The following is a 24,363-nucleotide window of genomic DNA, read 5'->3' as shown; positions in this document are numbered from 1 at the left end:
TTCATACGGACTGTGATTACAATCGTACCGTCAGAATCTATAATCGCTGCATCCCATGACAGCACAGGTTACAGTCAAACATTATAACTTTATATTATGACTCTCTCTCTCTCCTCTCCGCCTACAGCTGATAGAGACACAGGCAGAATATCACAGGAAGTCATTAGAGATTCTTCACAGCATCCTGCCCCAGATTAAAGCTCACCAAGGTGAGTCTTACACTGTGTGTGTGTGTGTGTGTGTGTGTGTGTGTGTGTCTGCTCCAATTTTGCACCTTAAGCAATATTAAGATGAGAAGCAGCCCCGACGTGTCACATGACGATCTCGTTAAGCTCTAATTATCCACCTTCATATTTAAGCGGTCGCTGCTCTCACAAGTTCTGAATCGAACAGACGGCTTCAGGCTTCCGTCATCCGAATGAATCGCGTCGTCACAAAACTCCGTATCCGTGCCGTTATTGGTCGGAAGCGATGATGCGCAGGTTTGTTTGTGATCGGAGCCGCTGCGTGGTGTTGTGTTGCAGAGGCGTGGGTGGAGAAGCCGTCGTTTGGCAAGTCTCTGGAGGAGCACCTGAACATCAGTGGGAGAGAGATCGCCTTCCCCATCGAGGCTTGTGTCACCATGCTGTTAGAGTGTGGCATGCAGGAGGAGGTAAAGCACACACACACACACACTTACACACAACACACACACAGTCAATAAAGAAACTCATAAAATGTCAGGAAAGGAAATAAGGGAAAAAAAGCAGCCGTACATCTTCTGAATTCAAGTTTTACCAAACTAAGACGAGCTTGTTTTCCTTGTTAATCACACTTTATTTAAACCTGAAATAAAACTCACTGTCCTCCACAGTCATCTCTGGTTTGATCAGAATAAATACTAAATTAATAAAGAGTGAGATGCATGAAAATATTCCGGCTCTACACGACGTTTTTAACTGCTGCTGATGCCCGACTCTCTGTCTGTCGCTCCCCTCCCGTCCCTGGAGTCAGAGTCCTCACAGGGCCACTGACTAGCTCAATGGCTAACTGAGCTAACTTGCTAACGGCTGCTGGTCGCTACAGCAGAGAGTAACCATATTTAATAATTAAAGTCGCTAACCTACATCTTCATCAAATCAAATCAAATCAATGTTATGTATGTAGCCCAGAATCACTATCACATTGCCTCGTTTCAAGTCGAGTGAGGAAAACCTGCCACGTTTTGAAAAAAAAAAACTTTTAACAGGTGAAAAAAAAATAGAAGAAACCTCCGGAAGAGCCTCAGAGGAGGAATCCCTCTCCCCGGACCAGCTGACATGCAGCAGATGTCTCATGTGCAGCGCGACAAAATCACAGTTTATAAATTAGAATATTTGACAGAATATCAGGAACAAGTTATTATATACCATATGTGAAGTGTGTGGATCCAGCAGGATGAATTATTTAATTATATGTCGTACTAAAGAAAGAGGATTAGCTTTCTGCCGCAGTAGCGGGACGTGCCAGGTATCATGGGGTCTGGGAGTAAGGCGGACTGTGAGCAGCAGTTAGCGGTTGTGTTTTTGGAGCTGCCTCTGAATTCGGTCCATTTTCTTACAAATTACATCTCAAAAAGCTTCCAACCACTCGCACCCACACACTCTCACGCGGCACAGCAGCAGACGTGCAGCCGAACATCCTGTGCAAAATGTTCAAAACGCTCCACGAACATTTGATTTGTGTATATCTGACAACAGACCGGACTCAAGAGCAGGGCTGCTGCTGCTGCTGCTGCTGCTGCTGCTTCTTCTTAAAAATTCAGTAAACCGTTTAAACCTGATTTTTATCTCTCCTCGTTTGACTGGAAAGCTTATTGAGTCTTATCTTCTTGACCTTTGAATTGAAATTCAATTCAGTAAAGGAAGGAGCGGGAGGTCGAGCAGCAGCGTCTTTACAACATTTCTGTGAGATCGAGGTCACGAAACATCTTCAGCGCGTTTTTATTTGTTTGTGGTGAACAGATGAACTCAAATTAAGGTGTAACAGAACAGAAATATAAATGTAGCCGACATGTTTTGGGCTGTAGTGTGTGTTCCTGTGTTACGTATCATCAAGAATGTGTGCGCAGGTCACGTTAGCGCTGACGATGACACATGACTGGTTGTTTCCTGTGTGTGGGCTGCAGGGCCTCTTCAGAGTGGCTCCGTCAGCCTCCAAGCTGAAGAAGCTGAAAGCGTCCCTGGACTGCGGCGTTCTGGATGTGCAGGAGTACTCCTCCGACCCGCACGCCATCGCAGGTGAACTACGCCCACACAGACGCTTCGTTCAGAGCACATTTCCATAACAACAACCCCTACACTCTGTCGATGTGTGTCAGGACGAGCAACTGTAAACTGCATCTATGTTAAAGGCAACGATTCTTAGTTAATAACAACAACAGTTCACGTAAAGGTCGTCGCACTGTACCAAAGTTTTCAGATTCTGCGCCCAGTAGGCGGAAAAAAATGTGCTTCTCCAGGCGAAGCAGAACAGTCAGTGAGCCGTCTTCCTCGGCGCTCGTTCTCCTGAAGGCTTTTTGTCCCGATATCGCCGTCCATTTCACACATTAGCATGAAAATCTGTGTTGAGCAATCTGAATCTGGCAGCTGCACTGGGCTGCAAGGGGCCTGCTGGAGGGGGGGAGAGGAGATATGGGGCACAGTGAAAAAAAAAAAAAAAAAAACCCTCCCCTCCTCTGAGAAAAAAAAGAAGCCAACTCGTTTTTTTTTTTTTTTGCTCCCTGTTTTTCTCACCCAAAGGGGCTCTGAAATCATACCTCCGTGAGCTCCCCGAGCCTCTGATGACCACTGAACTTTATGATGAATGGATTCAGGCCTCGAAGTGAGTTGTTGTTTTCTTATTAAACGTGTTTTCTTGAATTATGCCACTGGCCACGATGGAAAAAAAACAGTCCAAAGTCTTTTATTCAGAGGGTCTAAACTGCCAAAATGAAAAATTGGTGACATTTATTTAGAAGTGGAGCGACTGTAAACTCTTAATGATTGTTTTTATTTCCACAGCATTCAAGACATGGACAAGAGACTACAGGCGTTGATGTCAGCGTGCGAAAAACTCCCCACAGACAACTTGAACAATTTCAGGTCAGTTGCTTTTCCAAACTTTCCTGGCTCGACTTGTACCGAAAAGACTGAGAGGCAATGAAAGATTGCTGAACGTCTCACTGGCTCGTCAGGCTCGCTGAGAAGCCAAGAAGAAACTCCCCAATAACTGAACTGTGAACGGCTGAGTCATCGATGCAGATTTACCCAAAAACCGAGCACCCAGACAATAACGTAAGACTGATGAAACCTGCACATCAGTTTCAGCCCAACGTGTGCCACCTACAGGGAAAGAAAGAAGTTTGAAATACTGACACCTGCAGACGACGGATACGCCTCAAGTCTCTGAAATTGCATCCACATTTCTCTCGTTTGCGTCTTTTCCTCCCTCCCAACGAGAAGGAAAACCATGCAAGGAGAGAGGACAGGAAATAAGAGTAATCATTTTCATCATGATGGCGTCCAAGTATCTACATCTGCTGCTGCTGTTAGTTCACGACACGGGCGGCGATGTGCACAGCTACAGTCTGACTCAGCAGATGTAGGATGTTGGTATAAGCCTCCCATATCAGTCGGCACTAAATCTCTACAACAACAACAACAACATCATCCTAGCTAGCAACATACACGCTGAAAGGTGCAAGTTAACCCAACATGATCGCTAACAAGGTGACCCTTACTCAGCTCCTCGCTGTTTATTTTGCTCCCTGGGTTCTGCGCCGTCCTAGATAATCGTGATTGGTTTACAAGAGATTCAAACAAAGAGACCTCCTGTACCAGAATGATGATGACGCAGCCACAACTTCCTCCAGCGCCGACACAGCGTCGCGAAGAAAAGTCTGGCTCTGTGAGACGAACACGGCTCTGATGATGAAGTCGAGTGAAGAGATTAAAGTGATGGTTGGGGTCTTTTGACGTGGGGTTGTACGAGGCAGTCGGTGTGTTACCTGCAGTAGACGACCGTCAGCTCTCCCCGTGTGTGGAGAGGCAGCACGGTTGAAGGAGTGTAGTGCCAAAGAAAGGGCTCTCAAATGTTTAAAAGATGTGTACACTTAAATAGATGTATATTTTCTAGATGCTCCTTCTTTTAGGCAGCTAAATTAAAGCTATCTGTTTAAAAAAAAGGTTTTCATGAGGTTTAAACTGGTTTCAAAATGCTCTTTTTCATGTAAATCCCACAGATATCTAATCAAATTCTTAGCCAAGCTAAGCGAGTACCAAGACGCCAACAAGATGACTCCTGGTAACATGGCGATCGTTCTGGGCCCTAACTTGCTTTGGACCCACACAGAACCGTATGTATTTAAGCATTATGCATGTTACACATTCGTCTCGTGAGGATCCTGCTGCAGTTCAGTTGTGTTTCTCTTTGTTCCCAGGAACATGACGGAGATGATGACCACCTTGTCCCTGCAGATCGTCGGCATCATCGAGCCCATCATCCAGCACGCGGACTGGTTCTTCCCTGGAGGTGAGGAATCCTGCGACACGTCTGTGATAACGTGGGAAACCAGGAGAAACTCTTAACACGTGCGCTGTCGGCATCCTCTCCTCCCTCAGATATCGAATTCAACCTGACCGGCAGCTACGGCAGCCCGATCCACACCAACCACAACTCCAACTACAGCTCCATGCCCTCCCCGGACATGGACCAATCGGAGCGCAAGCAGCAGCACGACCAGAGCCGACGCCCACTGAGCGTTGCCACGGACAACATGATGCTGGAGTTTTACAAGAAGGATGGGTATGATGCCAGCTGCGTCCTCCTGCTGCCCACCTCTCTCACTCTCTTCCACTTTCCTTGCTTCTCGCTCTTTTCTTCCCGCCCACGCCTCCTCGCAGGCATCTGATGTTTGATTCTCATATCTGAGCCGGCAACACGTGCACATTTAAAATTCCATTAGCTCTGTGGTGTATTTACGCACCCTGTAATCTAAAGTGTTCTGCTCCCGTGAGTCAAACGCATCCGTAGAGTACACGGATTTGAGGATCGGACCCGTATATATCTCACCTGTCGATAATTTCAGCAACATCCCCGATCAGGCGTTCGTCAGGGGGGAAGAGAAGGCCGAGTTTCATTTGAATACATGAGGCTGAATTACCATCGTCTGGGTCTCTGATGGAGCGCTGCTGGTTACATCTTTTTTTTTTTTTTTTTTATTCTGAGGAAATATTTCTTCAGGGCTATCTTCCATCCTCCCACACCCTGCTCCTCCTTCACAGTCTGGCTAGCACGTCACCTGGCCTGAGTCATTCATGCAGCCGGTGGAAAAACACTGGCAGAGTTTTTAAAAAGCCGATGCCTCCTCCAAAATACCACCATCATGATTAGAGGAAGGCAGCATAAATCTGTGCATCGCGTCCGTCTAGAATACACATGCAGGTGTTTGTTTTAGTGCAGATATATTTGATATGTTCTGTGTGCAAACGGCACACAGAACATATTTATTTTGATACATCAGTCAATTAAAACAAAGACATGCAGTCGTCTGAAGATGTAAAGTACCAAGGGATCATGGGAGTTGCTGCTATCCTTGTTTAAAAACCCCTATCGCTGATAACGATCTGTCTGAAGTAATTAAGACATTGATATTGGATGAGGTAATGTTTTAAAGTTGCATTCAAAAGAAGTTTAGATTGAGATGTTAAAGCGACAGACGGAAGAATGAAATGCAGCGTTGGCTCGAGTGAAACAAGGATTTCTCCCAGTTTAAACATTGTTGGAAACAATCGTGATAAATTTAAGTAGACAACACAACAAAATAAATAATGGCTTTTAGATATTTAATGCAGAAATGTTACTTATTTTATCTTTAAAGGAGCAATGTGTATGATACGCTACGCTACGATAAAGCGATACGATACGATACGATACGATACGATACGATGTTTAATCTGAAATTTAACAACAATTGTCAGAAATAGCAAATGGAAATTGTTTTAGTATTTGAATGTAATTTTAATGGCGTCTTTGGTTCCCCAAGCCTAAAAAGTCCTCCTCAGCCCAGCCGTTCAGAGCTCCTGTGCTAGCGGTGTAAACACCAACATTTCCCTATTTGGAGCTCCAGGTCCGGGCAGAGTAGATACAGAATCGCTCATGTGACCACTAGCTGCACGGCTAACTGAGCTAACAGAGATAATTACAGAAATAACTTTCTTAATGCAAGTAATCAACAGAAGACAGTTTTATGGTTTGTATCTATAAGTTTTGTCATCATCTCTCCTCAGCGACTACTAATATGATTTGATAGCTTTTTATCTGTTTAGCACAATTAGCTCAGGAATTAGCATCTCTGTGTGCGTTCGCAAGACTGAGCAGGTTTAATTGAACAATCGGGCCTTTAATTGCTCGGTAGATAAGTGCCGGCTGGTTATGTGTCCTGACATCCTCTCACCTCAGCTCCTCCCTGCCTCTGTGGACCTCCTCCCCTCCCTCACATACAGTATATACTGAGTGTGACTGTGAACTCTGCATTACCTCTGACCTCATCTCCCTTTTTGCCTCTCTTTCCCCTACTAACGCAGCATTAGGAAGATACAAAGGTACGCCCACGTCTTCCCCACTTCTTTCCTCACCACCCCTCCTCCTCCTCTGCCTCTCTCTTCGTCTTAACGCGCGACTTCCTGTTTGTGTTCGTCTCCAGTATGGGCGTCCGGGTTATGGATACCTCCTGGGTGTCTCGCAAGGGTTCGGCCACGCTGGCCCGCAAGGCCTCCTCCACCCCGCCTGGGATGCAAGGCCCCGGCTCTCCGGCGGACACGCTGATCCCGGAGCAGCCCGGAGAGCTCGCCACGTCCCCGTCCGCGACGCCTCCGCTCGGGGAGAGGGTTTGGTGAGTCGCGGTGGAGACGCTGTCCCCCCCTCCTTCCTCCACTCCTCTTCATTTTTTATCGCCATCGTCATCATCATCACCATCAGTAACTCCTCCGAGCTGTGTGGCCGTGTTTAATCACTCACCTTCATGTCTCATTCTGTTATGATTTCGGTTTCTCACTCTCCACGTCTCCTCAGTTCTCCCTGTTGTTTGTTCGTCAGGTTGATGTCACTGTGGGTAAAAAAAAAAAAAAAAATTCCAAATAGGATAACAACATATTTTAAAGGTTTTAGATCAAATACTGTGTAGAAGTTCTGTTTCTGTACACTGTGTGCACTAAGCTTCAATCCGCAAGTCCTTTTGCGAGCATGTTAATATTTCCAATCTCCCATTGTCGTGGCTTGGCTTTCTCAGCTTTGGTCGTGAATTATTTCCTTTTTTCTGTTGACACTCTGACTGATTTCACCATTTGTTGGTATGATTATCATAGTTAAACACATGAATAATCACCTCATGGTCGCTGGCTCTGCCCGTGTGGCAGACACGAGATAATATGGCTTCTGGCTTGGCTGGCTTCCCTCTCTTCCTCTTCCTCCTCCTCCCCCTCCTCCCCCTCCTCCTCCTCCTCCTCCCCCTCTCCTGTGGCTCTTTCAGCCGATGAAAGGGTTTTGTGTCTGTTTCACACTGCCCTGGGCTGGCTGCAGGACCTGCCATGCAAATAAGTCATATAGTGTAAGATAAAGGGCAGATAGGGTTTGTTGTCTCTGCGCAGGAGATTTTGAGTCATGGGCTCAGCTTGATAACACTGTAAGGTGCAGAGACAGATCCTCACAGCTCCATGCAGTGTGCAGACACAAGGTGCTCACAGAGGGAGTCCAACACACTCTTCTTTTCCTTTGGCAATAAAACTTTCTTTTCCGTTTGCTCTTTCTTTGTGCTTGTCTTTGTATTTGCACTAAGCTGAGTTGTGTGCTAAGCTTGGTGCCCACCACCCACCCTAAAAAAAAAAAAATGCAGTTTTTTGTTTTTTTTTCCTCCTTCTGTTTTTTGGCTCCGGAGCCGACTAACACACACACTAACACACCCAGATCATCCAAACAGCTTATCCTCTATCGCTCCAATGCGTCTCCCTGTTCAATCACCAGAGCTGTTTCTCTTGTGCTGTCTATTCTCTTAATATCTACAGCTCAGACAACGTGTCGCCCAATCGGCCGGACACCTCTCATGCCCACCCACCCCAGGGGGAGGACCGGCCACCCCCCCCTTACCCCACCTCCTCGTGCCACGCCGGCCCCCACCACTTCTACCCAAAACCCCCGCCCTGCGCTCGCCCCGTGGCACCGGGTCCAGAGTCCCAGCCCCCCGCCTCGCCCCCGCCCCCGCTGCGCTGGTCTGGCTTCACTCCCCCCGCCCCGCCCCCTTCCTCCTCTTCCTCCTCCTCCTCCTCGTCACTCGACATCAATTCGAACCCCAAACCCAGCTGTCTGCACTTCCCCAAGCACAGCCCGCCTGGTGACATGTCGCATGCCGCCCCAGCAGACACTAACGCCTCACCGCTCTACATCAAAACCCCCCTGGTACTAACCCGCCACGACCAGTCCCTTGGCAACCCCCCTAGCCTCCCTTCGTCCGCGCCCCCGCCCCCGCCGTGGGCTGCCTGTCCGTGTGTCCGAGAGAGAGGACCCCCCAGGCTGACTAGGTAACTACAACACACCCACGGCCACTGTGGATGCATCACAGAGTGGCAGCTGTATCTCTTCCTCTTCCTCTAGCTCGCTGGCTCATGTTTTCTTTTTTGGCTTTTTTTGATTTGAGTCCTCCCCCCCCTTCAGATGACATACTTCAGATTCTGTAACATCCAGGTTGTGCAGGGAAGCCTCTGACGGGGGGCGGCCCGGCAACCCAGGATGTTACTGGCTTATATAGCGCTCGGATTCATGCTGGTATAAATACATGGACGAGGCTGCATATGGCTATCAGATATAGCATATGAATGTATTTATTCTACACTTTGCAGCAGTTTTTTTTTTTTTTTTACTAACCAGCAGATGGAAGGCATCACGTTTTTTTAAAGGGACAGTTCACCCCATAATCAAAAATACACTTTTTTCCTCTTACCTGTGCTGTTTTTTATCTTTTGGTGATTTTTTTAGATATCGGCTGCACGGGATGCAAACATAGATCCTCCTAGCTTAGCTTAGTTAGCTTAGTCAGATAGCATCTCATCCATGAGCAGATGCACGCCTCATTCTGTGAGATTAGGCTCAGTTTGTGCCGGCACTTTTTCACTATCTGTAAATACATTTTTTATTATATTAAAGGTGCACAATGAAAGATTTGCAGCCACTTACATGCAACTGCTGTTAGCTAGTTAATTAGCCTCACCACTGAGAGTCTGAGACTACAGAACGATCACTTCCTGAGGTTCAAACATGTAGTAGTTCCATTATGTCAGAGAGAAGTCAGACACCTCTGCAACTCACACCAAAATAATGTAGGAGGAAGAAACAGCACTGCAGGTAAGAGGGAAGATTTGTATTTGATTCGGGGTGAACTGTCCCTTTAATGAAGATTATCAGGGTTAATAACGGAGTATCCAGTGTGCACTAATGTCCTGTGAGCCGCAGTATAGAATATCTTCATGCAGTATAAGCATCTTCCAGCTCGACTCAAAGTGCTGAGTGCGACCGAGCGGCCGCGGCAGCTTCCTGACTCAGAAGTCTTTGGTGTTACAACCTCGCAGGACAGCGTGAATCATTACAGCCAATCACTGTCAGCGCTCAGAACCAGCTCGCCTCATAACCCGTCCTCTCTTGTGGTTCAGTATCTCTCTGCCTCCGCTCCCCCCCCCCTCACGTTCAGATGGTATGTCAGACGTCCTGCAGGAGATCCAAGTTAATTAGATGTCACATAACCCTGAATGTGGCGACCATACTTCAGCGCGGGCGCTCGTTGTGGGCAGGAGTTCTTACGACTTAAGCAACTATACTCGTCTATATTATTGATTAAATCCTTATTAATTGTGGATCACATCTTACAGTGATATGAGATTAGGTGAGACAGAAATGTGCGGTATATGAAATGTCTTTAATCATCGTTATCATTTCTTAATAAATATATATATATATGTCGTGATTTTCGAGAGGATCTGCAAATTAAATCTATATTATTGTTCACGATCATAATTAATCATGTTCTTTGTCTTTCCATACATTCTGCAGTTAATTATTAAATGAGATGTTTTCATATTTTAACGTGCAGTTTCTCGTCTGTATTCTAATTAAAAGATGAAGCCGATACCGAGCGCAGTTAATTAACGAGTTTCTGCCCAAAGACGCGTTCATGCTACTTCCTGTTGTTCATTGCAGGGTACAAACACGCACGCCAGCTGTTCAGTTTCTTTGTTGTGGTTCGGTTCTGATCTCAGCTGTAGTTCAGGCGACATCATTAACGTCCTTTTTTTAGCGCTACAGGCTCCCGTAGAGCGAAGACGACTCTGTCCGACTGCAACGTTTCCTAATTAATCATCATTACATCCAGCTGATTGTCACTGGATTTGATTGTAATGGTGAAATTCTGATCAGGTTAGTTTATACAACATGCCAATGTCTTCTAACATTAATATTTTAGGTTTTAAAAAGTCCACGTTCACATTTCCTGATTGATCAATGACATTTTTATCAATGACAAAGACGAGAATGTGACAAATACAGCACTAGGTTTTCTGTCCTGATTAGAATAAATAGAAATATTTGCAGTTTTAAGAACTTATTTGCACCGATTGTGTCTGAAAACTGTTAAATAAGAGGCGTTTTAAAAAGGTGTGACACTGTTTGGTCTGTAAACACTCGGAGCAATTAGACAATTGGACTTTTTTGATAATCGATTAAAAGTTTTATTCAGTTTTCAAGCAGAAGTGTTAAACGTTTGTTGGTTCCAGCTCCTTAAATCTTTTTTTCTCTGATAGCAAATAAAAAGAGTCTTTGGGTTTTTGGACTGTTGTTTGTTTGTCGTTTGTGATGTTTCATTTTTCATTTTTGACATTTTTATGGACTAAACTTCATCGTTTAATCGTGAAAACAATGAAAATGATAAAATCTAAAAAATGATGTATTAATGTTGGGAACAGTGAAGTTTGTGAAACTCATACCTGGTGATGATGATGATGATGATGGTGATGATGATGATGATGATGATGATGATGATGGTGATGATGGTGATGATGATGGTGGTGGAGGTGATAATGAGCGTACTGTCTGTCTGACTCTGTCCACACACTGATGTCTGTCTGTCTCTTTCAGTTCACTGAAGAGTAAAGAGCTCTCACCTGTCATTGGACACAAAGGCATCCAGGTGGCAGGTCCTACTGTCCCCCCCAGCAGTAGTCCTCAGACCAGCAGCCAGTCCCCCCACTCCACAGAGCACAGTCCACACACCCTGCGCAAAGGTCGGCACCGCCCTCAACCTGGGCCGACATTAAAAATGACATCCTTGAATGTGTGACGATCGAACTTTTTCTTCCCTTTAAAAGAATATTTGACATCAGACGGTGACGTGACTGTGTTCTGTGTTTCCAGGTTCCAAGAAGTTGGCCCCCGTGCCTCCCAAGGTCCCTTACGGCCAGTCTGGCGGGATGTCCGACCAGTCCACAGGTCAGCCGTCACCTGTCAGCCTGTCCCCCACACCTCCTAGCACCCCCTCCCCTTATGGACTGGTCTGCCCTCCGGGGCAAGTGCCCCCATCCTCCCCTGGGCAGACCCCACTGGGGGCGCCCCACTCCCTTTCGTCCCCGCCCTCTCTGACCGGAACGCTCACCAAGTCGCGGCCCGCCCCAAAGCCCAGGCAGAGACCCAGCCTGCCCCCTCCTCAGCCGCCCACAGCCCCTCCGCTGCTCACTGGCCCGGGCATGGCCCCGGTTCCCCAGCCCCTGGAGCAGGGCCTCCTGGATGGACTGTCTCCTGGGGAGAGCATGTCTACAGGTAATCACCACCCCTTGGCAACCACCCCCCCGCCGCCGCCGCCACAGGTGGGGCTGCAGCGGCCCTCTCTCAGACTCGCTGTGGCTCTGTCCAACGGAGACGGCGGACGAGTGTAGGACTCTGTAGGACGCCGTAGATAAAAACAGATCCCTCCCCCCTCCTCCCCCCCCCCTCCGTTACTGACTGTTCCCACACGAATGTCTGAATGAATTTAAAGTTGCCTTTTAGACACCGATGCCTGAGAATGATACCGTGTAAATATTAGCGTCTTTTTTTGTTGTTGTTGTTGTTGTTGTTGTGCTACTGTAGCGAGCAGACCTCCTGACCTATGTACTCATTGCTCATGTTATGTGATGATGTTTCTGGGTTAACGTGTGGAAACATCAGAGAAGCATAGCTCGTCCTGCTTGTATGGAAGTTGCCATTAGATTCATCATGTGCTCTCTGTTTATCTGTGTTACCCAGACCCTCGCTCGGCAGAGGTAGGTCAGAGGCTCGCACCGGTCCGAACGTAGCCAGACAAACAGAAAAAAAAAACAGAAAAAAAAAACCCACGCTCTAACCACAGTATGATGTTCTGATGATGAGGTGTTCTGTCATTATATACCGATCGCTCTGTCACTTCTGTTATATTTATCATTCTCTTGTTCCCCCTGCTACTATTGTGTACCTTGCAGCTGTGTGAGGCCAGGGATTCAGTGTGGGCTAAGTGTGAGGGGGACTTTTAGGGTAAGCCAGACCGTCCCCGCCCCCCCATGCGCTCCATCTCACTGCCTGGCCTCGTGCTGTGGCTGCCTCTGGGGTCTCCTGCAGCCTGCCTCGAACACACCCAACCAGTAGCTCTCAATCGGAGAACAAAAAAACACCCACCCGATTCCCTTTCTTTGGCGTTTTTATGACTCCTCGCATCAAGCGATACCGCATGGCTTAAGGACTTCCCAGAGTGCACCACACTGCGCTCACATTGCAGACGCCGTCGCTTACAAAGGTCCATCCTGAAGCCCCGCCCTTCCTCCTTTTTCGTTCCCCATTCCCAGCCCTACGCCAGCAGACATCCCCCCCCCTGCTCCTCTCTAACGCGCCTGCCTCAGGTATCAGGGGGCCACAGGTAACCCCCCCCCCCCTCACCTGGTCCTCCTCTGGCAGGTTCATCGCTTTTTTATAACCTCTGCTCCCTTTTACTACACCGCCACGCTCCATCTCATTCCTACACAGGAGTAGTCATCAGCCTGGAGCTGCTGCTTACAGTAAAAACAACAGCAGCAGCACATCAGAATATCTTTAATAAGAGCAAAGACTGAACCCGGTCCTCATGAGATCTCCATTGTTACTTCAAGCCCACTTGGTGTCTTGGTGCCATTCGTTCCACAGAGTTCCACACACATCTTGTTGCCTCTGTGTTGGTTTATCCGGCCATTGTTGTACAGTACTGTGTCATTGTGCAGTCATTTTGACCTGTTATTGTATTTTTACCTGACAAAGTATCTGTTGTTGTTGTCTTAAAGGACAAGTTCACCCCAAAAAAAAAACGACGTAAATTCAGTCGTTATCTGCTCACGCCTCCTCGTGCGGATGGAAAGTCAGATGAGTGTTTGGTGATCAGCGTCACGTTTCTGCAGCTGCAGAACAAAACAGAGTAGAGGCGTTCTCCTCAACAGCTGGAGCAGATGTTGGCTTATAACGGCTTCATCCCCAATTAGCACTTAGCAGCTAAAGTGATAGCCGCGGCCAGAGGCGTCATGTTTTCTGGTTGTTTGGCCGTCCGTCCCGTTCTTGTGAACGTGATATCTTCAGAGAATTTCATCAAGCGGATGAACTGAGTAGATTTTGCTCTCTGTGACCTCACAAAACATTTTTTTGTGGCCATTTCTTGACAATTCATATTATAATAACATTTCTGAAGTGATGACATTTTATACCGAAAGGTCAAAGATCAGTTTCAGAATTTTCAGAATTCCCATGTAAAGTAGAAATTTAAGTGTAACTTATAAAAGCTAAGAAGTTTTAACATCTTTACAATACTAGTTTAATTTACTTACATTTTAAAGCACCTGCAATTTTTACGAGTTAAGTCATTTTATCACGTTTTCCAGTGAAGCTCAGGAACAGAAACAAACGGATCTCCCTCTTCTTGCGTTGTTTAGCGGAATGCTGCATCGCTATTTTACTCTGAAGCTCCTGAAATGTTTTCTTGACTACGAAACTTCCCCCGACTCTGCATCATCACGGCCTCTGAGGAGATACTGACTGAATTTTCATATTTCTTGGGGTGAACTTATCCTTTACAGAAAAAAGAAAAAGCTGTGACATAAAAAAAAAAAAAAAACACGCTAGCCTCTGAGTTAGCTCACGTCTGACTAGCGGCACACTGAGAATCATCCCTGTGTAGAATGTGAAGCACATGTAACCTTACTGATTATTCCAATCAGGGCAAGAACATCATTATGCCACTAACCATGAGTCCAGACTCAAAAAGATTAATATTATTTCTGCTCTCTTCCGTTTTTTACACCTCATTGTCATCATCATACGCCCTCTTCTCCTCCTCCTCTTCCTCCTCCTCCTCCTCCTCCTCTGGCTCACATCACCATTTCCGCCTTTTCTGCTCATCACACTCACCTCTCCCGCCATCGCTCACCATTAGATATCTTCAATTATGAAATCCCCTCCATCAATGTCAATCTGGACAGCCTCATCGATGAGTTCAGCGGCGCCCCCTGCAGGAGGTCGGTGGCAGTGACAGACTCTCCAGAGGGGGACGCTGTGCCCGAGGAGGAGCCCCAGAGCACCACTCTATGACCTATGACCCTAAGGCATCACAGCTTACCAGCACCCCCCTATGGCTGTTCATAACTCTTTAACTGTCGCCAACCCAAACCCAAAGGCCTGATGGGAAACTCACACTGGCCTCCACCAAATGCCCACCTGAAACACCAGAACACATCTGCTGCAGGCTGCAAAGAAACTCATCTCTTACAAAAATCGCTCGCTAGAACATAAATGTGACTAAAAAACACACACAAAAAAGACACCAAAATGCCATAGTGGAGGAACAGTTGCCTTTAGGAGGAAAGACTGGATTATAGATGAGTATCACATTCAATGATTTCTTTTTTTTTTTCTTTTTTTTATTTGCTCTGCTTTGTTTCATCTTTGTTGTTTGATGCAGTGGTCTGTATTTCTGTGAGATTTCTTTTTCTTATTTTGCCTTATTTAGAACATGCGATCAGAAAGCGTTTGCAACATGATATTCACGCACGTTACGCGACCTTTTTTTTTTCGGGTTTAGGGGGGGAAAAAAAACTCAAGAGCCTGACACGGTTTAGGAGCAGAAGCCCGTCCCTCAGGGTGAAATCACGGAGACAGAGCGAGAGTTTTTACAAATGCTCACAGGGTATTCGAGCTTTGTGCACATGAGGGATAAATACAAAAACGCCGAGCCCCGGTGTCCGGGCGCGCAGGATGAAACGTTTTAATGCAGTTTAGTTCTTATCGTCGCCTCCCGGCTCTTCTCATCACATCTTAACGTCTGTAGTCCACGCAGGTCCGCTCACTTTAACTCACTTTATACCAGCACAGTATGAGAAGAATGTTACTGTAAATCTTTTTTGAAACTTTGCATCTCCTAGTCCGTTTTTTTTTCCCCCCCGAGGAAAAGCGCCGCGGCGTGTTTTTTTTTGCATGACGAGCCGATGATGACGAGCCGGGCCTCAGAATGACAGTGGTTTATTTTCCCGTGTGAGTGTTTTTTTTTTTTTCTGTTGTTGCTGCTGTTGTTGTTGTCGTCGTCGTCCTCGGAGAGAACATTCATCCCGCCGGCCCGCGCGCTGTTACGGTTTGATGCTAACGGACGGATGACTACACTGCCTTTAGGTTCGTATGATTCTCTCCCTCGACCTTGTTTCAAGTGCTTCAGGTTCAGTGACCTTTGACCCCGAGTGTAAATACAAAGACTGTACATAAAACCGATGTATATAAATGAGAGGAAAAGTATATGTAAAATGCATATCTTGAGTATATAATAATAATAATAATATATGTGCTGATATTTATCATGTGTAGAAAGTGTAATGATTCAAGATGTGATGTTATTTTTGTCCCCCGCACACGATGAACAGGTTTACTGTAGATTCATGACGTTTCTCTCTGACACCAGGTTACAAACGATGCTGCAGCAGAAAAGAAAAGTTCATTTTTTTCTGTTTCTGAATCAGTCGCGGCCGTTTTCTGATTCCGTCTCCCGAGCTTTGACTTCAAACGTGCCAGAGCGCTAACGAGTTGCACACACACCGACGCCCTATCTTCTCTTTTTCTTTTTTAATCGTTTATTTAATCGATTCCTGTGTAAATGATTGGATTACTTCAAGCACCCCTGGGCCATTTAATTAATTCACGATGAGGATAAATGTAGTCTAAGCCTACAGTTTATTGTTGGAATGACTACAGCAAAGTAAAAAATGCAACCCCGATTCCATAAAAGTCAGGACGCTGTGTGAAACTTAAATAAATCATGTGATCCTTCGCTAGTCCCTGAATCAAAACAGTACAAAAACTATTTGACAGGGTCGACACGAGGCTGGGAAACACTTCAGCAATACAACATGCAGAAAACAACATTTTAAAAAACACGACAACTCACTAAAAGACATAAGCCCGCTCCCAGAACTGGTCCAGCTGGACTGCTGCAACAAACAATGAATTTGTGGCATGCTTGCAGTTTGGTGAGGTTAAAACTCATAAAACTACCTGGTTAGGTTTAGAAAAACATCATAGTTTGAGTTAAAATCAATAATTTACTTCTGTAACATCTGTTGCAAACGTACCTAGGCTACGTAAGTAACTGGATACATACATATATTCGTGGCATGCTTGCAGTTTGGTGAGTTTTAAGTCGTAAAACTACTTGGTTAGGTTCAGGAAAATATTATAGTTTGGGTTAAAATCATTAAGTAACATCTGTTGCAAACGTATCTATGCTCCGTAAGTAACTTATGTTATGTACGCGACGTAACTCCTTTATATTAGTAAGTTAAAAGAACCTTCTGTTAACCCGACTTCTGAATCTATATAAATATGTATCTGTTTACACTACTTCTCCTCACTTCCTCCTTTGCGGCTGTATTAATGACTACAGCCACCAGAGGTCGCCACACATCAAGGAACACACAACAACATTTCCAAAACACAACAACGGGGCCGCCACAGTTTCTACACAGCGCGCTAACTTCTTTGGAAAATCAGGGTTGTTTGTTTTCGTTCAGTTACAAACTAAAACTAAAACTCGACACACCTCTAAAGTTGACAAACGTGTGCGTCCTCTGCCGTTAAGACGGTTATTCCGAGGTATTTCAGATCCATCAGATAACAGATGCTGCAGTGCCACTTTTTCTTTCCATGCAACCCTGATTCCATAAAAGTCAGGACGCTGTGTGAAACTTTAATCATGTGATCCTTCGCTAGTCCCTGAATTAAAACAGTACAAACACAAACTGTGACAGGGTCGACACGAGGCTGGGAAACACTTTAGCAATACAACATGCGGAAACAACATTTTAAAAAACACGAAAACTCACTAAAAGACATAAGCCCGCTTCCAGAACTGGTCCAGCTGGACTGCTGCAAGAAACAATGAGATACATACATAAATTTGTGGCATGCTTGCAGTTTTGTGAGGTTAAAACTCATAAAACTACCTGGTTAGGTTTAGAAAAACATTATAGTTTGAGTTAAAATCGATAATTTACTTCTGTAACATCTGTTGCAAACGTTCCTAGGCTACATAAGTAACTGGATACATACATATATTCGTGGCATGCTTGCAGTTTGGTGAGTTTTAAGTCGTAAAACTACTTGGTTAGGTTCAGGAAAATATTATAGTTTGGGTTAAAATCATTAAGTAACATCTGTTGCAAACGTATCTATGCTCCATAAGTAACTTATGTTATGTACGCGACGTAACTCCTTTATATTAGTAAGTTAAAAGAACCTTCTGTTGACCCGACTTCCTCCGTATCTGGACTCTGTATCTATATAAATATATATCTGTTTACACTACTTCTCCTCACTTCCTCCTTTGCGGCTGTATTAATGACTACAGCCACTAGAGGTCGCCACACATCAAGGAACACACAACAACATTTCCAAAACACAACAATGGGGCCGCCACAGTTTCTACACAGCGCGCTAACTTCTTTGGAAAATCAGGGTTGTTTGTTTTCGTTCAGTTACAAACTAAAACTAAAACTCGACACACCTCTGAAGTTGACAAACGTGTGCGTCCTCTGCCGTTAAGACGGTTGATCCGAGGTATTTCCGATCCATCAGATAACAGATGCTGCTGTGCCACTTTTTCTTTCCATACTAACAGAAAAAACGTCTTAGGACAATGATTTTGTCGATTAAAGTGCAATTACAGTGTTTTACTGATCCACCTCAGTCCCAAAAAGAAACGAGTGGTCAAAGTCACCCCACCTCCCCCTCCACTCTCCCCCGAAACCCTGCAGAAAAACAAAGCCATTGATTTTATGACGAAGCAATGAGTTACTTTCTTTGAGTTTGTTTGTTTCTGACTAAGTGAACTCTCGGGTTGCTCTTCTCTCCACACAGTTGATCTATGGTATGCCTCAGTGTGACTCTGTTTTATGAAGACTTTGGTGATGTTGATAATTATCTTGATAGTTGTGGTGATTATACTGTATGACAAACAATTTTTTGCAAGTGCCCTCACACTGGTTGTTATTTTTTTTGGAACTATAGGCATAATTAACGTGTACTAGAGGTTTTATTTTCTGTGTTGGATCCATACATTTATACAAGGAGGCAGGGGAATATCTCTCTCTCTTTCTTTCTTTCTTTCTCTTTCTATCTATCTATCTCTATGACTCTCTCTCTCTCTTTCTGCGTGCAGACTGAATGTGACTCACTCAGATTTTCAAAACGCTACCTGACCTTTTTTGTAATAACTCGCAGGCAAAAACAAAAAAAAAACAAACAAAAAAAAGGAGCGCTTTGTGTTTGGATGGAGGTTAATTCTGGGGGCCTGTTGGCATGTGTTATTATGATTATGATTATTATCAGTACAGGGTGGTGTTACTGCAAACGCTTTTCCGTGCGTCATAACTGGAACTTACAGCCACCTTCAGAAAAAAAAAAAAAAAGAAGAAGAAGAAAAGCATGCATTCATATTCATTATAGGTGTGATTATTTATGCTGCTGGAAATAAGATCCGCACCCTCCCCTGGAAAACACGAGTCCTGATCTCATCGCATTTCTGATTTTCCGGCGGTGAATTTACGGCCGTTTTCAAGAGCCACCTTTGTTCGCGCCCGCACGGTACACGAGCGTTTTCAAAACTACTGTAGATCTGCGTTTTCCTAACTCACCTCACCGCCGAGTACGTCGGTCCGGAGCTCAATTTGTTTACATTTTTGTGGGAGGGGGTGGGATTTTAAAATGAGAACAAATCTGAAATAGAAGATGAAGAAGAAGAAGAAGGAGTGTCATGCATGCGCTTAGATAGTCTTTTTGATAATCCACGTTTTGTGTCAATCACTGTCTTTTTAGGGATTGTAAGAGGGGTGGAAATGTAACGACGGACTCCAGAGAATGTGGATCACCGTAGACGGTCCTTTTAAAGGGCAGGGGGGGGGGGGTTTTATCCGAGCAATACGGTAGAGGAGTAGATGTTGCCTGTGGATGTACTGCCTCCTTCTGCTTTCACTACTAGTGTACAAAAACAAAAAAGAACCTGCCGCTTGTCGAGCCCACCTTGTCCTCCTCCACCTCCTCTCCTCCTCCTCCTCCTCCTCTCCTCCTCCTCCTCCTCCTCTCCTCCTCCTCCTCCTCTTCCTCCTCCTCCTCTGCTTAGCATATCAAGTGGAACACAGTGTGTACTGTGAAGCCTACCTGCAATCCTTATCAGAATGTCAGAAATAAATATATATATTAAACTCTACATTTTTAATAATCTCACGTGGGTCCGCGTGGGTTTCCTTTCAGTGTTTCTGATCATTTGTTGCAGGTTGTGGTCGACCCTCCCGTCGCGTTCCCTCGGGAGGAACATCCGGATGCTTTCTTGGGTCAGCGTGACCCGACGCTGCATCCAGAGAATCCTAGTAAACATAGTTTGTACCTCACAGAACACCATATCAGCGTTACTTCTCACAGAGGAGGGTTCCATCACTCACTTTTCCTTCAAAAATACATGTTCAGACACTTTTTTGTTCATTGGGAAACCAAAGATTTATTCATTTATTTGTTTTAGAAGAAGCATTTGAAGTTACTCACGACATCTTTTCTAGTAAAGTACAATTTTCTGCAGTTTAATTCTTCTGTTCTCCCCATAGGGGCAAGTAATATAATTTCTGGGGAAGTTTATTTGTACGGAACAATTCAGACACCAGACAACTCAAAGCACTTTACAGGGGCATAAAAATTAGATTAAAAGACATTAAAACTTGAATTTACATCACATTAAAAACATGTAGGAGGACATCAAGAAAGAAAACATTAAAACAAGATAAGAAATAGGAAAGCAAGCTTCAATAGAAAAGGTTTAGAAGAGACGAGACTAGAAAATAACAATCACAGTGCAGTTCTAAGAAGATCTTCAGCCTCGATTTTAAAGGAGGACAGAGTCGGAGCAGACCTGCACTCTTCGGGGAGTTTGTTCCAGATATGTGGTTCATAAAAACTGAATGCTGCTTCTTCATGTTTAGGCGCTGAAAGCCGACCTGAACCTGCCGACCTCAAAACGTAGCCGTCTTCTTCCCGACAGTCACTTCTGATTTATCTCAGAACTAAAACCGACATCACAGAAACCAGCAGCAGCGGAAAAATGCTGCTTTATCAAATACAAATAGCTGATAATCAGTGTAATGAAGTGTTTATACATTGTTGTGTTGGTGCCTTTAAGTATTTCTGCCTGGAGGGAATCTGTCATAATAATGTCAACAGCAGCATGAGTGATGCGGAAACAGCTGCTCTGTGACAGTCCTGGAATGTAACTGGAATGTAACTAAGTACAGTTACTGGAGTACTTACTGTTTTTAAGTAATCTTGAGGTGTTTTATACTTCACTGTTTTCATTTTCTGCATCTTTTTTCCACTTTTGGAGGCAAATATTGAACTTTTTTACTCCACCACACGTATTTGATCTCTTTAGTTGCTATTACTCTGCAGATTTCATCCTGTATCTGAGCCGGAGTTGCAGATTTTTTTACTTTTATCAAGGTAAGATATTGTAACAGGGTCTCTTTTCTTCTTCTTCTTCTTCTTCTTCACGGCTTCTTCCAGCAGATTCTTCACTCTCGCTCTCGGGATTAAACTTCTTGTCAGATTCTTTTAGAGCTTTCATCTCTTTGCCTTGCAATTTGTGACTTTTGTTTACAGTTTCCACATCAGAGACCAACGGGAGAATGATCTAAAAGAAGTCTGAGTCATCAGGGGAAATAAACGATCATCCTCTCCTCCCACAGAAACCAGGTCTGACTGAGCAGCCGTCCTCCCGTGTGGAACCTGCAGGACCGGCCCGGCAGGACGGATGCAGGCTTGGCTCGGGAGTGTTTGTCGGGATGTTGGTGATACTGACGAGGCTCATTCAGGGAACGAGTTTTTTATTTGGTGAGGATCTCCACCCCGGGGTTGCACAATGCAGGCCTCAATCCGGATCCTTAAGAGAGTGGGTGGTAATCTAACGCCTCAGCCCGGCAGGTGTCTCTCCTTACAGCAGACGCGGCTCATCTCCACTGCTGCTTCATCTCCTTCAGGGGCATCAATTATTCCTTACTGGAAGTTTTAAAGGTGGCTCTGTTTACACCAAACAGAGGATGTTCACTGACCGGGCTGATGCAAAAACCACTCACCCCCTCCAGCTATCTGCAAACATATTCCTCTCGATCAGCAAAACTAGAGTTAAAAATGGCAAAAGTGTGATTTAAGAATGTCTGACATGATTTGTTTTGTGATGTGATGAGGAGAGGAGGTCTGTCAACACGACACCCTGAGTCTCTGCTCCCTCTCTTGCAGAAATATGACCCCTTATTTCTTCTCGAGGACGTATACATAATGCAGACAGACGCAAATAAACCCTGAAGTTGTGAAGTCGTTGCTCTGCAGGTTTAAAGGTTTTGCACACAAAGTTGCCTGGAAACAGCGTCTCCACAACAGTGAACTGAGCTGCTTTACAAACAATGGGATCAAAGTGGGGTTAAATGTGTTTATTGCATTTTTTTTCTTTCGTCTCTGTAAAAAAAAATACAGAATTTAAAAACGTCTGCGCTGGTTTGATCTACAGGCTTTTTAAAAAAATCATTTCCTTGCATGTTTGCTTCCTTGAAAACAGGTCGAGCGCGTCACAGACTGGAATGCAAAACAAAAGACTTCTGCTGTCAAAGCTTCTCTAACCTTAACTTCACTCTGCACTGTTGCTTGGCGATGCACATGAAACGCATTAGCATGCCAATAAACCTCCAGACTGCTCCTTTAAAGACGACAACATGAGGGTCACATGTTAAGTGCATGGATTGTTCACAGAAATGCACGAGATAAGTCTGATCGAGAATCCAAATAAACTGCTTCACACGCTTTGTATCGGGGTTGGTTCTTGTTTTTGGCACTTCGCGGTCACATCACTGTTCTATGCCAACAGAATCCAGGGCAGAGTCGCAGCCACCAGCGCCAGGATGGTGAAGGCTGACAGTAAGAGCAGCAGGCACCGCGCTGTGGTGCAGATCCTCACGCGCCTTCTCCTGCGCTGCGGCTGGACCACCGTCATCACCACGCTGAGCGCGTCCTCCTCAGCCATGGGTCGCCCCTCAGCGCTTATGATGAAGATCTGAGACGCGTTGTGGCTCGGCCGGATCAACCTCTGGCGACGGAGTCGCTCGGAGATCCCTCTGAAGCAGCGAGACACCCAGTGATCTCCCCCCGGTGAGCTGTCCCCGGAGGCGCGCCGTGCGTCCTGGAGCTGTCCCTGCGGCAGCGGCAGCGGCACCTCCAGCGTCTGCGCCTGGCGCGGCGCCTTGTCCGCCGCCGCGAGGCTCACCAGCGCTTCCTTCTGCTTCCTGATGAACGTGAGGTGTCTGCAGATGGGGCAGGCGATAGTGTCTCTGATGTTCCCATCGCTGTTGATGCTCACCAGCGTTTTGACCAGACAGTCGTGACAGAACACATGTCCGCAGCTCAGAGTCCTCTCCGCGCCCGACAGCAGCTCGTAGCACACGGGACACTCCTGCGCGTCCTCCTGGCTGTCCTCCTTCTGAGACGCCATGGAAAGGGACAAAAACTATATCCTGTCCAGTCACAGAGTTGTTTAGGCTCAAACAACTTAATACACGCAGCGTGAATTCCTCGAAGTTCCCTCTCCCTCAGCTCATGGCTCCTGTTCTCTGCTGTGGGTGGAGGCGAAGCTGCGCCTTGTCAAACAGGCCTGCAGCCACCTAACAGGCCTGATTGGGTCCCCTGAAGGCATCAGTGGCGGAGCAAGTGGCTCAGCTGGTTTCAATTTCACCTTCGTCACTCACATTCTTCACATGTCAGAAAGAATCTGAGGTGGTGATGTCATCTCTCAAAGGTACTCTTCATCCCACCTGTACAGTCTGTTTAGAATGTCCCGTGAATTAATATTTGTGAGTGTTTGTTTGGGATTTCAGTAAATAAACTCACAGGTGATTTCAACCTGATTTTAACAGGTTGTTGATGCAAAATGGACATTTTTGGACAAGTTGTTCAAACTGCTGTCACACCTCCTCCCTAGAATGTGACATATAGGTTATCTGTGGTTGCAGTTTTGAATGTATTACTGTTAAAACACTGTTGAGACAAAGAGTTTTGGAAGATACTGCGCTGCCTCTTGAGTCACAGCTGGACGGGTGCAGAGGAGGAGCAGTGCGTCAGATGTGTTAATGGACCTGCCGCCTGCTGATAATTACAGGCTTTCATACACTAATGTGACATTAAAGGTAATTACAATTGTAATATGTTTGTGTGGGTGAGTGAGTATCATCATGGAGGAACCGTCAGTGCCTCAGTTCATGAGTCAGTGCTGTGGTATCCGTATGAGGACGTCCCAGAATCAGTGATTTAAGTGTGTGATGTGTTTTTTAACTTAAAATTTAATAGAGGCAAATAAACTAATAATAATTACTTGATGTATTTGTTTATTATACATCATTTTAGATTAAAAAAAATAAAATAAAAGCAATTCTCTTAAATTTGACCCATTTTATTCGACCCTGATGGAATTCCAATGCTCACTTTAATAAAGTTGCTCGAACCAGTTTTGTGTTTTTGTCTCACAGTTATTGTTCGTAAGTGAGTTTGTTAAGCTCAGAATATCAAGAAGTTTACTAAACTTAAGTAAAAGTTAAAAAGAAATAACAGTTTTTCATTAAATTTAAAAAGATAGGCTTATACATATAAGACTATTGATTGTGTTTTGGTTTAGGGAAATTTCTTAAATTAGGGCAGTTGTCAGCGTCCAGAATTTGAAAGACCGTATATAAAATAGGC

General features: G+C 45.2%; 2 protein-coding genes across 10 annotated transcripts in view; one reads left to right on the top strand and one right to left on the bottom strand.

The window, feature by feature from the left end:
* Window positions 1–19,821, top strand: part of arhgap44a (Rho GTPase activating protein 44a) — a 37,791-nt gene extending 17,970 nt beyond the window's left edge. For 2 of the 9 annotated variants that reach the window (XM_030406852.1, XM_030406856.1), the window contains exons 9-22: window positions 128–209; window positions 525–652; window positions 2,147–2,258; window positions 2,760–2,841; window positions 3,021–3,101; window positions 4,241–4,354; window positions 4,439–4,530; window positions 4,620–4,803; window positions 6,585–6,602; window positions 6,704–6,892; window positions 8,061–8,573; window positions 11,176–11,321; window positions 11,452–11,853; window positions 14,498–19,821. In XM_030406852.1, the coding sequence (XP_030262712.1) occupies window positions 128–209; window positions 525–652; window positions 2,147–2,258; window positions 2,760–2,841; window positions 3,021–3,101; window positions 4,241–4,354; window positions 4,439–4,530; window positions 4,620–4,803; window positions 6,585–6,602; window positions 6,704–6,892; window positions 8,061–8,573; window positions 11,176–11,321; window positions 11,452–11,853; window positions 14,498–14,652 (2,298 nt within the window). In that variant the 3' untranslated portion in view covers window positions 14,653–19,821. Of the gene's footprint in view, window positions 1–127; window positions 210–524; window positions 653–2,146; window positions 2,259–2,759; window positions 2,842–3,020; window positions 3,102–4,240; window positions 4,355–4,438; window positions 4,531–4,619; window positions 4,804–6,584; window positions 6,603–6,703; window positions 6,893–8,060; window positions 8,574–11,175; window positions 11,322–11,451; window positions 11,854–12,530 lie in introns of all 9 variants that reach the window. The other 7 variants (XM_030406855.1, XM_030406860.1, XM_030406857.1 and 4 more) reach the window with 7 other exon arrangements.
* A 254-nt stretch (window positions 19,822–20,075) lies between these two features.
* LOC115575069 (RING finger protein 222) lies at window positions 20,076–23,317 on the bottom strand. Its single transcript, XM_030406863.1, has one exon. The coding sequence runs from the start codon at window positions 23,120–23,122 to the stop codon at window positions 22,490–22,492; it is 633 nt and encodes a 210-aa protein (XP_030262723.1). The 5' UTR covers window positions 23,123–23,317; the 3' UTR covers window positions 20,076–22,489.
* Between the last annotated feature and the right edge of the window lie 1,046 nt (window positions 23,318–24,363).

Source organism: Sparus aurata, chromosome 23 (genome assembly GCF_900880675.1).
Source record: "Sparus aurata chromosome 23, fSpaAur1.1, whole genome shotgun sequence".
NCBI classification, from domain to species: domain Eukaryota; kingdom Metazoa; phylum Chordata; class Actinopteri; order Spariformes; family Sparidae; genus Sparus; species Sparus aurata.
Note: the sequence above shows the minus strand (reverse complement) of the source record. Positions and strands in the feature narration are given on the sequence as shown.

What these genes read in the sequence shown, in the direction of transcription:
- LOC115575069 (XM_030406863.1), bottom strand. Translation starts at nt 23,122, where the DNA reads ATGGCGTCTCAGAAGGAGGACAGCCAGGAGGACGCGCAGGAGTGTCCC.